We start from the raw sequence: 14,411 nt of genomic DNA, 5'->3' as shown, positions 1-14,411 counted from the left end.
GTCTGCCGCACCTTGCTGTTGTCCTGGTTTCCTGTACTGAGCTTCGATCTTCAGGCTCTTATTAAGTAGTTGTTAATATTACACTGCATTTGGCCTACTAGTTTGGTTGGGGCCTACTAACGGTGTCTGCCGCTCTTTGCTGTTCTCCTGGTTTCCTGTTCTGAGCTTCGATCTTCAGGCTCTCATTAAGTAGTTGGTAATATAACACTGCATTTGGCCTACTAGTTGGGTTGGGGCCTACTAACGGTGTCTTCCGCTCCTTGCTGTTCTCCTGGTTTCCTGTCCTGAGCTTCGATCTTCAGGCTCTCATTAAGTAGTAGTTAATATTACACTGCATTTGGCCTACTAGTTGGGTTGGGGCCTACTAACGGTGTCTGCCGCTCCTTGTTGTTCTCCTGGTTTCCTGTCCTGAGCTTCGATCTTCAGGCTCTCATTAAGTAGTTGTTAATATAACTCTGCATTTGGCCTACTAGTTTGGTTGGGGCCTACTAACTGTGTCTGCCGCTCCTTGCTGTTCTCCTGGTTTCCTGTCCTGAGCTTCGATCTTCAGGCTCTCATTAAGTAGTTGTTAATATTACACTGCATTTGGCCAACTAGTTTGGTTGGGGCCTACTAACTGTGTCTGCCGCTCCTTGCTGTTCTCCTGGTTTCCTGTCCTGAGCTTCGATCTTCAGGCTCTCATTAAGTAGTTGTTAATATTACACTGCATTTGGCCTACTAGTTTGGTTGGGGCCTACTAACGATGTCTGCCGCACCTTGCTGTTGTCCTGGTTTCCTGTACTGAGCTTCGATCTTCAGGCTCTTATTAAGTAGTTGTTAATATTACACTGCATTTGGCCTACTAGTTTGGTTGGGGCCTACTAACGGTGTCTGCCGCTCTTTGCTGTTCTCCTGGTTTCCTGTTCTGAGCTTCGATCTTCAGGCTCTCATTAAGTAGTTGGTAATATAACACTGCATTTGGCCTACTAGTTGGGTTGGGGCCTACTAACGGTGTCTACCGCTCCTTGCTGTTCTCCTGGTTTCCTGTCCTGAGCTTCGATCTTCAGGCTTTCATTAAGTAGTTGTTAATATAGCACTGCATTTGGCCTACTAGTTTGGTTGAGGCCTACTAACGGTGTCTGCTAGTGTTGAGCATTCCGATACCGCAAGTATCGGGTATCGGCTGATACTTGCGGTATCGGAATTCCGATACCGAGTTCCGATACTTTTGTGGTATCGGGAATCGGTATCGGATCCATAGTGATGTGTAAAATAAAGAATAAATAATTAACAATATTGATATATTCACCTCTCCGGCGGCCCCTGGACATCACCGCTGGTAACCGGCAGGCTTCTTTGTTTAAAATGAGCGCGTTTAGGACCTGAGAATGACGTCGCGGCTTCTGATTGGTCGCGTGCCGCTCATGTGACCGCCACGCGACCAATCACAAGCCGCGATGTCATTCTCAGGCACTAATCTCCTCATTCTAGGAATTTAGGACCTGCGAATGACGTCGCGGCTTCTGATTGGTCGCGTGGCGGTCACATGAGCGGCACGCGACCAATCAGAAGCCGCGACGTCATTCTCATGTCCTAAACGCGCTCATTTTAAACAAAGAAGCCTGCCGGTTACCCGCGGTGATGTCCAGGGGCCGCCGGAGAGGTGAATATATCAATTTTTTTTTATTTTAATTCTTTATTTTACACATTAATATGGATCCCAGGGCCTGAAGGAGAGTTTCCTCTCCTTCAGACCCTGGGAACCATCAGGATACCTTCCGATACTTGGTGTCCCATTGACTTGTATTGGTATCGGATATCGGTATCGGCGATATCCGATACTTTTCGGGTATCTGCCGTTACTATCCGATACCGATACTTTCAAGTATCGGACGGTATCGCTCAACACTAGTGTCTGCCGCTCCTTGCTGTTCTCCTGGTTTCCTGTCCTGAGGTTCGATCTTCAGGCTCTCATTAAGTAGTTGTTAATATTACACTGCATTTGGCCTACTAGTTTGGTTGGGGCCTACCAACGGTGTCTTCCGCTCATTGCTGTTCTCCTCCACTGAACAAAGCAGTGCCGCCTGTTTACTACTGTTACCAATTTTGAACTGCGTTTAGACTATTTATTGATTTGGGCCTACTCACTGTGTCAGCCTCTCATTACAGTTGTCCTCCACTGAACAAAGCAATGCCGCCTGGTTAGTCCTGTTACCAATTTTGAAATGCATTTAGCCCACTTTATTATTTGGGCCTATATCTGTGTTTCCTCCTCATCCTGCCCGTTGCCCAGCCAGTGCTAGATGACTCTGCTGGTACATTGACCCAGACCGCTACATTCCCCTTGCACGCTACACAGACAGATTCTGACCCTGCTGAAAGTGAGGTTCCCCTTCCTGCATACTATACCACCTTACACAGGGACAAAGAGGAAGGTGCAGATGAAAGTGCAGGTTCCTTCATCAGGTGGGGGGGAATACTCGTTGGCAACGTCACTGGCACAGGGCCCCCCATAGTACGTAAAAGTGTCACTGCCGGTGGGAGGCGCCCTGCCGTGCAAACACACCGCGGTACTTTGAGGGGCCCTGTGCCAGTGCCAATGCGAATGAGTGGGCCACTCCTGCTTGCTCAGGATCACAGTACTTGCAAAGTTGAAATACTTACCTCTCCCTGCTCCACTGCCGTGACGTGGTCCACGTTTCCTGGGCCCACTAAATACTTGAACCAGCCATACCCCCAACAACTTTAGCCAAATGACCCCCAATGTCCAATGCCTAACTATTATTATAAGGTAAATTAAGATTGACAAGCTTCAGTACCAAGAATGGATGTTTTTGCCATTAAAATAGGCACTGTAGGTGTTTTCCTGGCCTCCACTCACTGCCGACTATGCTTCCCCATTGAATTGCATTCGGTTTCGTGTTTCAGTTGATCCCCGACTTTTCGCGATAATCGGCTAATTTCACTCGACTCGACTTTTGAGATAGTCGGGTTTCGCGAAACCCGACTCGACCCTAAAAAAGTAAAAGTCGCTCAACCCTAGCGCTGACCACCGAGGCACTCATAGGAAGCCAGCAGTGACAACCATAGAGGTCTCTAGGAGACCTCTGATTGTCATGCCAACCCATCGGTGACCCGCGATCACATGATGTGTGGATTTCCAGCGCAATTGCATGAAGGGCATGTTAAACACCGCTGTCAAAGCACAGGAGTCACTAAACCATCTCAGACAGATGTCTGTCAGGCTCTGTTTGAAGACTACTATTGAAGGAGAACTCAACACCTCTTGTGGCAGCCTATTCCACTCACTGATCACCCACAGTGTCAACATTATTTTTCTAATATCTAATCTGTATCTTCTCTATTTCAGTTTCATTCCATTGCTTCTCGTGTTTCCATGTGCAAATGAGAATGAGCACGATCTCTCTATAATGTGACATCCCTTCAGATATTTGTTGAGAGCTATTAGGTCTCCTCTTAGCCTTATTTTGCAAGCTAAATATTCCCAGATTCTTTAATCATTGCTCGCAGGACATACTTTGCAGTCCTCTCACCATATTGGCAGCTCTTCACTGAACTTGCTCCAGTTCTACAATGTCTTTTTTTAAATGTGATGCCCGGAAATGGACACAGTATTCCACATGAGGACTGACGAAGGAGGAGTAGAGGGGGGAAATTACTTCATATGATCTAGATGCTATGCTTCTCTTAATACATCTTAGAACTGTGTTTGCCTTTTTTGCTGCTGTATCATACCGTTGACTCATGTGCAGCCTGTGATCTATTAGTACTGTATACTCAAGTCTTTTTCACGCTTGCCGTTGCTTGGTCCTATCCCTAACATTCTGTAGATGGAATTTTCATTTTCTCTTGCCTAAATGTAGAATCTTGCATTTTCCCTGTTAAATGCCATTCTACTAGTCGCTGCCCTTTGTTGAAGCTTATCTAGATCTTAGTCAGCCCTTTCTCTTTTTTCTCTAGTGCTAGCTAGATCTCCTAACTTTGCATTGTCTGCAAATTTGATCAGTTTACCTTCAGTTCCCTTATCAAGATCATTTATAAAATTGTTGAACAACACTGGGGCCAGAACAGATCCTTATGGTACCCCACTTGAAAAACTCTTAAGGTACCGTCACACAGTGCAATTTAGATCGCTACGACGGCACGATTTGTGACGTTGCATCGTCGCTTAATTATCGTTTCAAACATCGTAGACTGCGGTCACACTACACGATGCACGACGCTGAAGCGATAAATTCATGACGTATTTGCGATGTAGAAGTCGTATGGGACAGTCGTACGGTCGTGTCACACACGACGATTCAGAGCAAATTTTGCATAATCTGTGCGTGACGTTGTTCACAAGGGGCGTGTTGTGCCACTAGTTAGTGTGGTGATAGGCCAAAGGTTCTGTGCACACAATTGGTTGGAAAATTTGTCACCTGAGCGCTATTGTTCCCAATGCCACTTCACTGCTTTCAAAATTTCCTTTCTTCACTTCGTACTTGGACACTTGGTGGACCTGGACATCGGAATTTTGTACCTCGCTGAATATACCACGCTTTGCACCGCTGCTTCGAGGTATGTAAACCGCTTGGGCGTGGTGGATGGAACGCTGTATGGACGGCATGAGTGCTTCGTTCCACCACTGAAGCGAAGTGGATGGTACACTGTTGTGACTGGAGGGCTACAATGTGGCAGATGGTACGCTGTTGTGCTTGGTTGTGACTGGTGGGCTACAGCGTGGTAGATGGAACTCAGTTTGTTCGGCATGACCGCTTCGTTCCACCGCTGAAGCGATGCGGATGGTACGCTGGTGTGACTGCTTATGACCGGTTGTGTGTGATGAGCTAGAGCGTGGCAGATGGCACAATGTATGGTCACCATGAGCGCTTTGTGTGGCTGCTGTAAGGAAGCGGGCGGTACACTGTTTTGGGTTATGGTGGACTATAGGCGCGGCAGATGGAAGAAGCGATGCGGATGGTACGCTGTTGTGACTGGTCGTGACTGGTGGGCTACAGCGTGGTAGATGGAACTCAGTTTGTTCGGCATGACCGCTTCGTTCCACCGCTGAAGCGATGCGGATGGTACGCTGTTGTGACTGCTTATGACCGGTTGTGTCTGTTGCGCTACAGCGTGGCAGATGGTACAATGTATGGTCACCATGAGCGCTTTGTGTGGCTGCTGTAGGGAAGCGGGCGGTACACTGTTTTGGGTTATGGTGGACTATAGGCGCGGCAGATTGAAGAAGCGATGCGGATGGTACGCTGTTGTGACTGGTTGTGACTGGTGGGCTACAGCGTGGTAGATGGAACTCAGTTTGTTCGGCATGACCGCTTCGTTCCACCGCTGAAGCGATGCGGATGGTACGCTGTTGTGACTGCTTATGACCGGTTGTGTCTGTTGCGCTACAGCGTGGCAGATGGTACAATGTATGGTCACCATGAGCGCTTTGTGTGGCTGCTGTAGGGAAGCGGGCGGTACACTGTTTTGGGTTATGGTGGACTATAGGCGCGGCAGATTGAAGAAGCGATGCGGATGGTACGCTGTTGTGACTGGTCGTGACTGGTCGTGACTGGTGGGCTACAGCGTGGTAGATGGAACTCAGTTTGTTCGGCATGACCGCTTCGTTCCACCGCTGAAGCGATGCGGATGGTACGCTGGTGTGACTGCTTATGACCGGTTGTGTGTGATGAGCTAGAGCGTGGCAGATGGCACAATGTATGGTCACCATGAGCGCTTTGTGTGGCTGCTGTAAGGAAGCGGGCGGTACACTGTTTTGGGTTATGGTGGACTATAGGCGCGGCAGATGGAAGAAGCGATGCGGATGGTACGCTGTTGTGACTGGTCGTGACTGGTGGGCTACAGCGTGGTAGATGGAACTCAGTTTGTTCGGCATGACCGCTTCGTTCCACCGCTGAAGCGATGCGGATGGTACGCTGTTGTGACTGCTTATGACCGGTTGTGTCTGTTGCGCTACAGCGTGGCAGATGGTACAATGTATGGTCACCATGAGCGCTTTGTGTGGCTGCTGTAGGGAAGCGGGCGGTACAATGTTTTGGGTTATGGTGGACTATAGGCGCGGCAGATTGAAGAAGCGATGCGGATGGTACGCTGTTGTGACTGGTCGTGACTGGTGGGCTACAGCGTGGTAGATGGAACTCAGTTTGTTCGGCATGACCGCTTCGTTCCACCGCTGAAGCGATGCGGATGGTACGCTGTTGTGACTGCTTATGACCGGTTGTGTCTGTTGCGCTACAGCGTGGCAGATGGTACAATGTATGGTCACCATGAGCGCTTTGTGTGGCTGCTGTAGGGAAGCGGGCGGTACACTGTTTTGGGTTATGGTGGACTATAGGCGCGGCAGATTGAAGAAGCGATGCGGATGGTACGCTGTTGTGACTGGTCGTGACTGGTCGTGACTGGTGGGCTACAGCGTGGTAGATGGAACTCAGTTTGTTCGGCATGACCGCTTCGTTCCACCGCTGAAGCGATGCGGATGGTACGCTGTTGTGACTGCTTATGACCGGTTGTGTCTGTTGAGTTAGAGCGTGGCAGATGGTACAATGTATGGTCACCATGAGCGCTTTGTGTGGCTGCTGTAGGGAAGCGGGCGGTACACTGTTTTGGGTTATGGTGGACTATAGGCGCGGCAGATGGAAGAAGCGATGGTAGGCATGAGCGCTTTGTGTGGCTGCTGTTGTTAAGCGTTTGGCACACTGGCAAAAGTATTGTTAATAGGACGCTTTGTCAACCATGTAATTTTTTTTTTTAATTACTTTTTAGATGTCAAATCGTGTGGAGTTCATCCGGGATTTCATCGAGATTTATCAGTCTTTTCCCTGCCTCTGGAAAATAAAATCTCCTGAGTATTGTAACAGGGAAAAGAGGAGGGAGGGTTACTTACAGCTCATTGAGCTTTACAATCGTCAGGCACCAGATGAGGCAGCTAACGAAGCAGTTATTAAAAAGAAAATCCAGGCGCTCCGCACGGTCTGGAGGAAGGAGCTGAACAAGGTTCTTCAGACTACAAGGTCCGGAGCTTCCACTGAAGAAGTTTATGTTCCCAAACTGTGGTATTTTGAGCATCTTAATTTTCTGAGGGACCAAGAGGTGCCACGGACTTCAACGTGTCTTCGATTGTTGGCACCTGTGGAACCAATAGTTTCGGAGAACCACGCCGAGCAGGAGTCACAAGGGCAACAAGTAAGTAGCTCTTTGGACGAAAGTTCACCAATGTGTCCTATAATTACATAATTTTTCTCTGCATTTTAGGTTTTATACTTCTGATTATCACATCAGTTTAAAGTTGTTACAAAAACATGTACACATAAGTAACCCTGTTGCAGTCAAGAATTATAAGGGGAACGTAATATGTATGAAATGGAGATATATGTAAACCATACCATCGAAGCAATATAGAAAATAGTATCGCGTCAAGCTGCCGATGTACTCTTGTTGAGACTATTTAGACTATTAAATATTGGTCAGGTTCCCATAGCAGTCAGAACAGTGTAGTTCAAAGTATTCAATAAAAGGGAGGGTTAAAGAATATTACTAAGCATCAAATATATTATAATCTTTTTGTTACCTACATAGTTACATAGTTACATAGTTACATAGTTATTAAGGTTGAAGGAAGACTATATGTCCATCTAGTTCAACCCATAGCCTAACCTAACATGCCCTAACATGTTGATCCAGAGGAAGGCAAAAAAACCCCATGTGCAAAGAGTAAGCTCCACATTGGGGAAAAAAATTCCTTCCCGACTCCACATACGGCAATCAGACTAGTTCCCTGGATCAACGCCCTATCAAGGAATCTAGTGTATATACCCTGTAACATTATACTTTTCCAGAAAGGTATCCAGTCCCCTCTTAAATTTAAGTAACGAATCACTCATTACAACATCACATGGCAGAGAGTTCCATAGTCTCACTGCTCTTACAGTAAAGAATCCATGTCTGTTATTATGCTTAAACCTTTTTTCCTCCAACCGCAGAGGATGCCCCCTTGTCCCTGTTTCAGGTCTATGATTAAAAAGATCATCAGAAAGGTCTTTGTACTGTCCCCTCATATATTTATACATTAAAATGAGATCACCCCTTAGTCTTCGTTTTTCCAAACTAAATAGCCCCAAGTGTAATAACCTATCTTGGTATTGCAGACCCCCCAGTCCTCTAATAACCTTGGTCGCTCTTCTCTGCACCCGCTCCAGTTCAGCTATGTCTTTCTTATACACCGGAGACCAGAACTGTGCACAGTATTCTAAGTGTGGTCGAACTAGTGACTTGTATAGAGGTAAAATTATATTCTCCTCATGAGCATCTATGCCTCTTTTAATGCATCCCATTATTTTATTTGCCTTTGTAGCAGCTGCCTGACACTGGCCACTGAATTTAAGTTTGTCATCCACCCATACACCCAGGTCTTTTTCATTGACGGTTTTGCCCAGAGTTTTAGAATTAAGCACATAATTATACATCTTATTACTTCTACCCAAGTGCATGACCTTACATTTATCCCCATTAAAGCTCATTTGCCATTTATCAGCCCAAGCTTCTAGTTTACATAAATCATCCTGTAGTATAAAATTGTCCTCCTCTGTATTGATTACCCTGCAGAGTTTAGTGTCATCTGCAAATATTGAAATTCTACTCTGAATGCCCCCTACAAGGTCATTAATAAATATGTTAAAAAGAAGAGGGCCCAATACTGACCCCTGTGGTACCCCACTGCTAACCGCTACCCAGTCCGAGTGTGCTCCATTAATAACCACCCTTTGTTTCCTATCCCTGAGCCAGCTCTCAACCCACTTGCACATATTTTCCCCTATCCCCATTATTCTCATTTTATGTATCAACCTTTTGTGTGGCACCGTATCAAAAGCTTTTGAAAAGTCCATATACACTACATCCACTGGGTTCCCTTGGTCCAATCCGGAACTTACCTCTTCATAGAAACTGATCAAATTAGTCTGACATGAACGGTCCCTAGTAAACCCGTGCTGATACTGGGTCATGAGGTTATTCCTCTTCAGATACTCCAGTATAGCGTCCCTTAGAATGCCCTCCAGGATTTTACCCACAGTAGAGGTTAAGCTTACTGGCCTATAGTTTCCGAGTTCAGTTTTTGTTCCCTTTTTGAATATTGGCACCACATTTGCTATACGCCAGTCCTGTGGCACAAACCCTGTTATTATGGAGTCTTTAAAGATTAAAAATAATGGTCTATCAATGACTGTACTTAATTCCTGCAGTACTCGAGGGTGTATCCCATCCGGGCCCGGAGATTTGTCAATTTTAGTGATTTTTAGACGCCGCCGCACTTCCTGCTGGGTTAAGCAGGTGACATTTAATTGGGAATTTTTATCACTAGACATTTTGTCTGCCATGGGATTTTCTTGTGTAAATACTGATGAAAAAAAGTCATTTAGCATATTGGCTTTTTCCTCATCCTCATCCACCATCTCACCCAGACTATTTTTAAGGGGGCCAACACTATCATTTTTTAGTTTCTTACTATTTATGTAGTTAAAGAATATTTTAGGATTATTTTTACTCTCTCTGGCAATGAGTCTCTCTGTCTCAATCTTTGCTGCCTTGATTTGCTTTTTACAGAATTTATTTAATTTTCTGTATTTATTTAATGCCTCCTCGCTACCTACTTCCTTTAATTCTCTAAATGCTTTCTTTTTGTCCCTTATTGCGCCCCTTACAGCTCTATTTAGCCATATTGGTTTCCTCCTATTTCTAGTATGTTTATTCCCATACGGTATATACTGTGCACAGGTCCTATCCAGGATGCTAATAAACGTCTCCCATTTTCTCTGTGTATTTTTGTGTCTCAGGATATCGTCCCAGTTAATTGCACCAAGATCCTCTCTCATCCGTTTGAAATTTGCCCTCCTGAAGTTTAGTGTCCTTGTAACCCCTCTACTACACATCTTTTTAAAGGATACATGAAAACTTATTATTTTGTGATCGCTATTTCCCAAGTAACCCCCAACCCTTATATTTGATATGCGGTCTGGCCTGTTGGTTAATATTAGGTCTAGCAGTGCCCCCCTTCTTGTTGGGTCCTGAACCAGTTGTGAAAGGTAATTGTCTCTCATAATTGTCAAAAACCGATTACCTTTGCTGGAACTGCAGGTTTCTGTTCCCCAATCTATTTCAGGGTAGTTGAAGTCCCCCATAATAATGACTTCTCCTTGAGTCGCAGCTTCATCTATTTGCTTTACGAGGATATTCTCCATTGCTTCCATTATTTTTGGAGATTTATAACAAACCCCTATCAGTAATTTATTATTTTTTCCCCCTCCCCTTATCTCCACCCACAGGGATTCTACATTTTCATTAAATTCACCTATATTATCGCGCAGGATGGGTTTTAAGGATGATTTTACATATAGACACACCCCTCCCCCTCGCTTATCTGTACGGTCATTTCTGAACAGGCTATAGCCCTGCAAGTTAACAGCCCAGTCATGGCTCTCATCCAGCCACGTTTCAGATATCCCCACCATGTCATAATTATGCTCCAACAACATTAGTTCTAATTCGTCCATTTTGTTGGCGAGGCTTCTGGCATTAGTATACATGCACTTTATGTTCCTCTCTGTACTTCTATTTCTTAAATTATTAACTGTTCTGACCCCACCCCCCATGCCACCGCCACCCCCAACTTCCTTATTTGTGCCCAGGACTCTGTCTGCACTATCTTCCCCTCCTATAAAATGAATACCCTCCCCCCCAATTCCTAGTTTAAACACTCCTCCAACCTTCTAGCCATTCTCTCCCCCAGCACAGCTGCACCCTCCCCATTGAGGTGCAGCCCGTCCCTAGCGTAGAGCCTGTAGCCAACTGAGAAGTCGGCCCAGTTCTGCAGGAACCCAAACCCCTCTTTCCTACACCAATTCTTGAGCCACTTATTAACCTCCCTAATCTCCCGTTGCCTCTCTGGCGTGGCACGTGGTACCGGCAGTATTTCGGAAAATACCACGTTGGAGGTCCTTGCTTTCAGCTTGCAGCCTAATTCCCTGAAATCATCTTTAAGGACCTTCCACCTACCTCTAACTTTGTCATTAGTGCCAATGTGCACCATGACCGCTGGGTCCTCACCAGCCCCTCCCAATAATCTGTCCACCCGATCAGCGATGTGTCGGACTCGAGCGCCAGGTAGGCAGCACACCGTTCGACGATCCCTGTCTTTGTGACAGATTGCCCTATCTGTTCCCCTAATAATTGAGTCGCCCACTACCAGCACCTGTCTGGCCTGCCCTGCTCTCCTATTTCCCTCCTTACTGGAGCAGTCACTCCTCCGGCTTTCAGAGGACATGCCTGGCTGCAGCAGTGCTACCCCTGTACTGGCACCCCCCTCATCTGCCAACTTAGCAAACTTATTGGGGTGTTCCAGATCAGGACTAGCCTCCCTGGCACTCTTCCCTCTACCCCGCTTCCTAACTGTCACCCAGCTTGCTACTTCATTGTCCTGCAGCTCCATCCCACCATCCCCCCCCTCATCTGTCCCATTGAGCGTCTGCTCCGTGAGCAGAAGACTCCTCTCCATGTTGTCTATGGATCTCAGTGTTGCCAGCTGCACATTTAGAGTCAGAATCTGGGTTTCCAAATGCACAACGTGCTCACATCTCGCACAGCAGTATGCACCCTCGATCGGCTGCTCAAGGACTGCATACATGTGGCAAGATGTGCACTGGATGGCATTAACAATCGTGGAGCACATTTCCTAATGGGGATTGCACCAGACAGAACAGTTCAATAAAAAAAAAAAAATAAATACAAAGTATTGATAAAAATCAGACAGCAATTCAGTAATTCCTCCCCTGAAAACTCCCTGACTCCAAAGTCACTGAATCACAAGTCACACTTACCGGCGTCCACACTTACGCTCTGGTCACACTCAGCTCGCTCACACTCGCTCTGCTGAAGATTTATAGAGATTTTTTTTTTTTTTTTTTTTCCTAGTTCCCCTCAACAGCAATCAACCTTGCTGTTCAAATGCACTTTCAAAAAGGACTTGAGCCCCAAACAGCTGCCCCTTATAAACCCTTAACTATGAGCCCCCACCCTAAGTTAACCCTTATGAATATAGCTACCCCCAATTCAGCAACTCACACCAATTCACACAGGTATTTGTTAAAGGCTTTCCAAATACCTCTTCACTGAATCACAAGTCACACTTACCGGCGTCCACACTTACGCTCTGGTCACACTCAGCTCGCTCACACTCGCTCTGCTGAAGATTTATAGAGATTTTTTTTTTTTTTTTTTTTTCCTAGTTCCCCTCAACAGCAATCAACCTTGCTGTTCAAATGCACTTTCAAAAAGGACTTGAGCCCCAAACAGCTGCCCCTTATAAACCCTTAACTATGAGCCCCCACCCTAAGTTAACCCTTATGAATATAGCTACCCCCAATTCAGCAACTCACACCAATTCACACAGGTATTTGTTAAAGGCTTTCCAAATACCTCTTCACTGAATCACAAGTCACACTTACCGGCGTCCACACTTACGCTCTGGTCACACTCAGCTCGCTCACACTCGCTCTGCTGAAGATTTATAGAGATTTTTTTTTTTTTTTTTTTTCCTAGTTCCCCTCAACAGCAATCAACCTTGCTGTTCAAATGCACTTTCAAAAAGGACTTGAGCCCCAAACAGCTGCCCCTTATAAACCCTTAACTATGAGCCCCCACCCTAAGTTAACCCTTATGAATATAGCTACCCCCAATTCAGCAACTCACACCAATTCACACAGGTATTTGTTAAAGGCTTTCCAAATACCTCTTCACTGAATCACAAGTCACACTTACCGGCGTCCACACTTACGCTCTGGTCACACTCAGCTCGCTCACACTCGCTCTACTACGAATATATAGTTTGGATGCGGTTATGGTGGTACTACTTTTTGTTGCCGGGTTCATAACTTTTTTTTTTTTTCCCCCCCCCAGGATGACAGTGCGCAGGAGAGTACACTTGACTGTTCACAGGACTGCACAACAACAGATCTAGTGGAGGCTGCACCTGCCAGGAGTCAATCGAGGCAAGTTCAAAGAAAACGGAAAGCCACCTCAGACGCCTCAAATGAACTATTGAGCCTGGCAAAGAAGGTGTTGACAAGAAATGTTAGCCCTGCGTTAGAGGGGTTTGGACACTATGTGGTTGACAAACTGGCAAAAATGGACGACAACCAAAGAATACTAGCAGAGCGTCTGATTCTGGAAGCAGTAAACAAGGGTACTGATGGCGATTTGGACAAGAACACTTGTTTGGTCTCTTCCCGGCCAATACAGCGGACAGAGCCATCAAATTTCAATGGTTGGTCACAGGGTCAGACATCGATGCGACACAATCCTCACGTTTCCCACTTCGGCCAGCCACCCCCTAATAACTCCTACACACCAATACCTTTACATATGGCTTCGCCCATCAGGCACCAAAATTTTCAGCCGGAACAATCGTCGTATCAGAATTTGTGATTTCCTAACTACTTTTACATCCCTTTTTTTTTTTTGTCTTGTTAAAATAATGTTTGAAATAAAAGCTTTTATTATACATTCTATCACTACTTTTTGATTGGTGTGTCTCAATCACAGCACTGTATGAGGGAACAAATTAACGTAACAAATTCATGTACAGTTAACTAAAAAAAAAAAATCGAATGAAAGTTTAACTAAATCTTTTAATTGGAACAACAAAAAATGGATTATTGGCCCGCCTACAACTGCTGGCACATGTCCCGCAGCTTCTGCAGCTCCTCCATTGCCACATTGTGCTGCTCCTGAATATGTGCCATAGTGTGGAGTAACTTGTCTATGCCGGCTTCAATATCCTCTTTGTTGACAGTGACGAGAGCTGTGGGTCAAAAAACATAACATTAATAACACTGTAATCTCCCGATGTGTCTTTGCTTCTGTGAATGAAAAAAAATAAAAAAAATAAGCAAAGGGGGGGTTTGGTGGTTGTTTGGGTTGGGGGTGAAAGAGTGGTCCTGCAACAAAATCCAAATAACTTAATTGTGGGAACCTACTAGAATGTTGAGGCACGGAGGGCACTTCGGGATCTGAGTCGCTGTTGAATGCCTCGTGCTGTCGGCGGCGGCGCTGTCTCTTAGCCTCTGTGAAGGAAAAAAACAAAACAAGGTCTGTCAGCATATATGGCAACAGTGGCTGCCGGGGGAGGGGGGGGGTGTTAAGAGGGGACCTGCAACTTAATCCAAATCACATAATTGTGGGAACCTACTAGGATCTGGAGGAGTTGACCCGGAGGGCACAGATCCAGGAGAGGCTGGGCGGGATGCCTCGTGGCGGCGGTGGTGCTGTGTCTTTGACTCTGTGAAGAAAAAAAAAAAAAAAAATTTTTTTAAAAGTTCTGTTAGCATATATGGCAACACTGGCTGCCGGGGGGGGGAAGG

The 14,411-nt window shown here is 45.9% G+C and overlaps 1 protein-coding gene across 1 annotated transcript; it reads left to right on the top strand.

Moving 5' to 3' along the window:
* The first annotated feature begins 6,276 nt into the window (after positions 1–6,276).
* On the top strand, positions 6,277–13,934 carry LOC138676037 (uncharacterized). The gene is made up of 2 exons (XM_069764862.1): positions 6,277–7,185; positions 12,949–13,934. The coding sequence occupies exons 1-2, from the start codon at positions 6,766–6,768 to the stop codon at positions 13,474–13,476; spliced, it is 948 nt and encodes a 315-aa protein (XP_069620963.1). The 5' UTR covers positions 6,277–6,765; the 3' UTR covers positions 13,477–13,934.
* The last annotated feature ends 477 nt before the right edge of the window (positions 13,935–14,411 follow it).

This window comes from Ranitomeya imitator, chromosome 4 (genome assembly GCF_032444005.1).
Source record: "Ranitomeya imitator isolate aRanImi1 chromosome 4, aRanImi1.pri, whole genome shotgun sequence".
NCBI lineage: Eukaryota > Metazoa > Chordata > Amphibia > Anura > Dendrobatidae > Ranitomeya > Ranitomeya imitator.
This window is presented reverse-complemented; position numbering and strand designations above follow the sequence as displayed.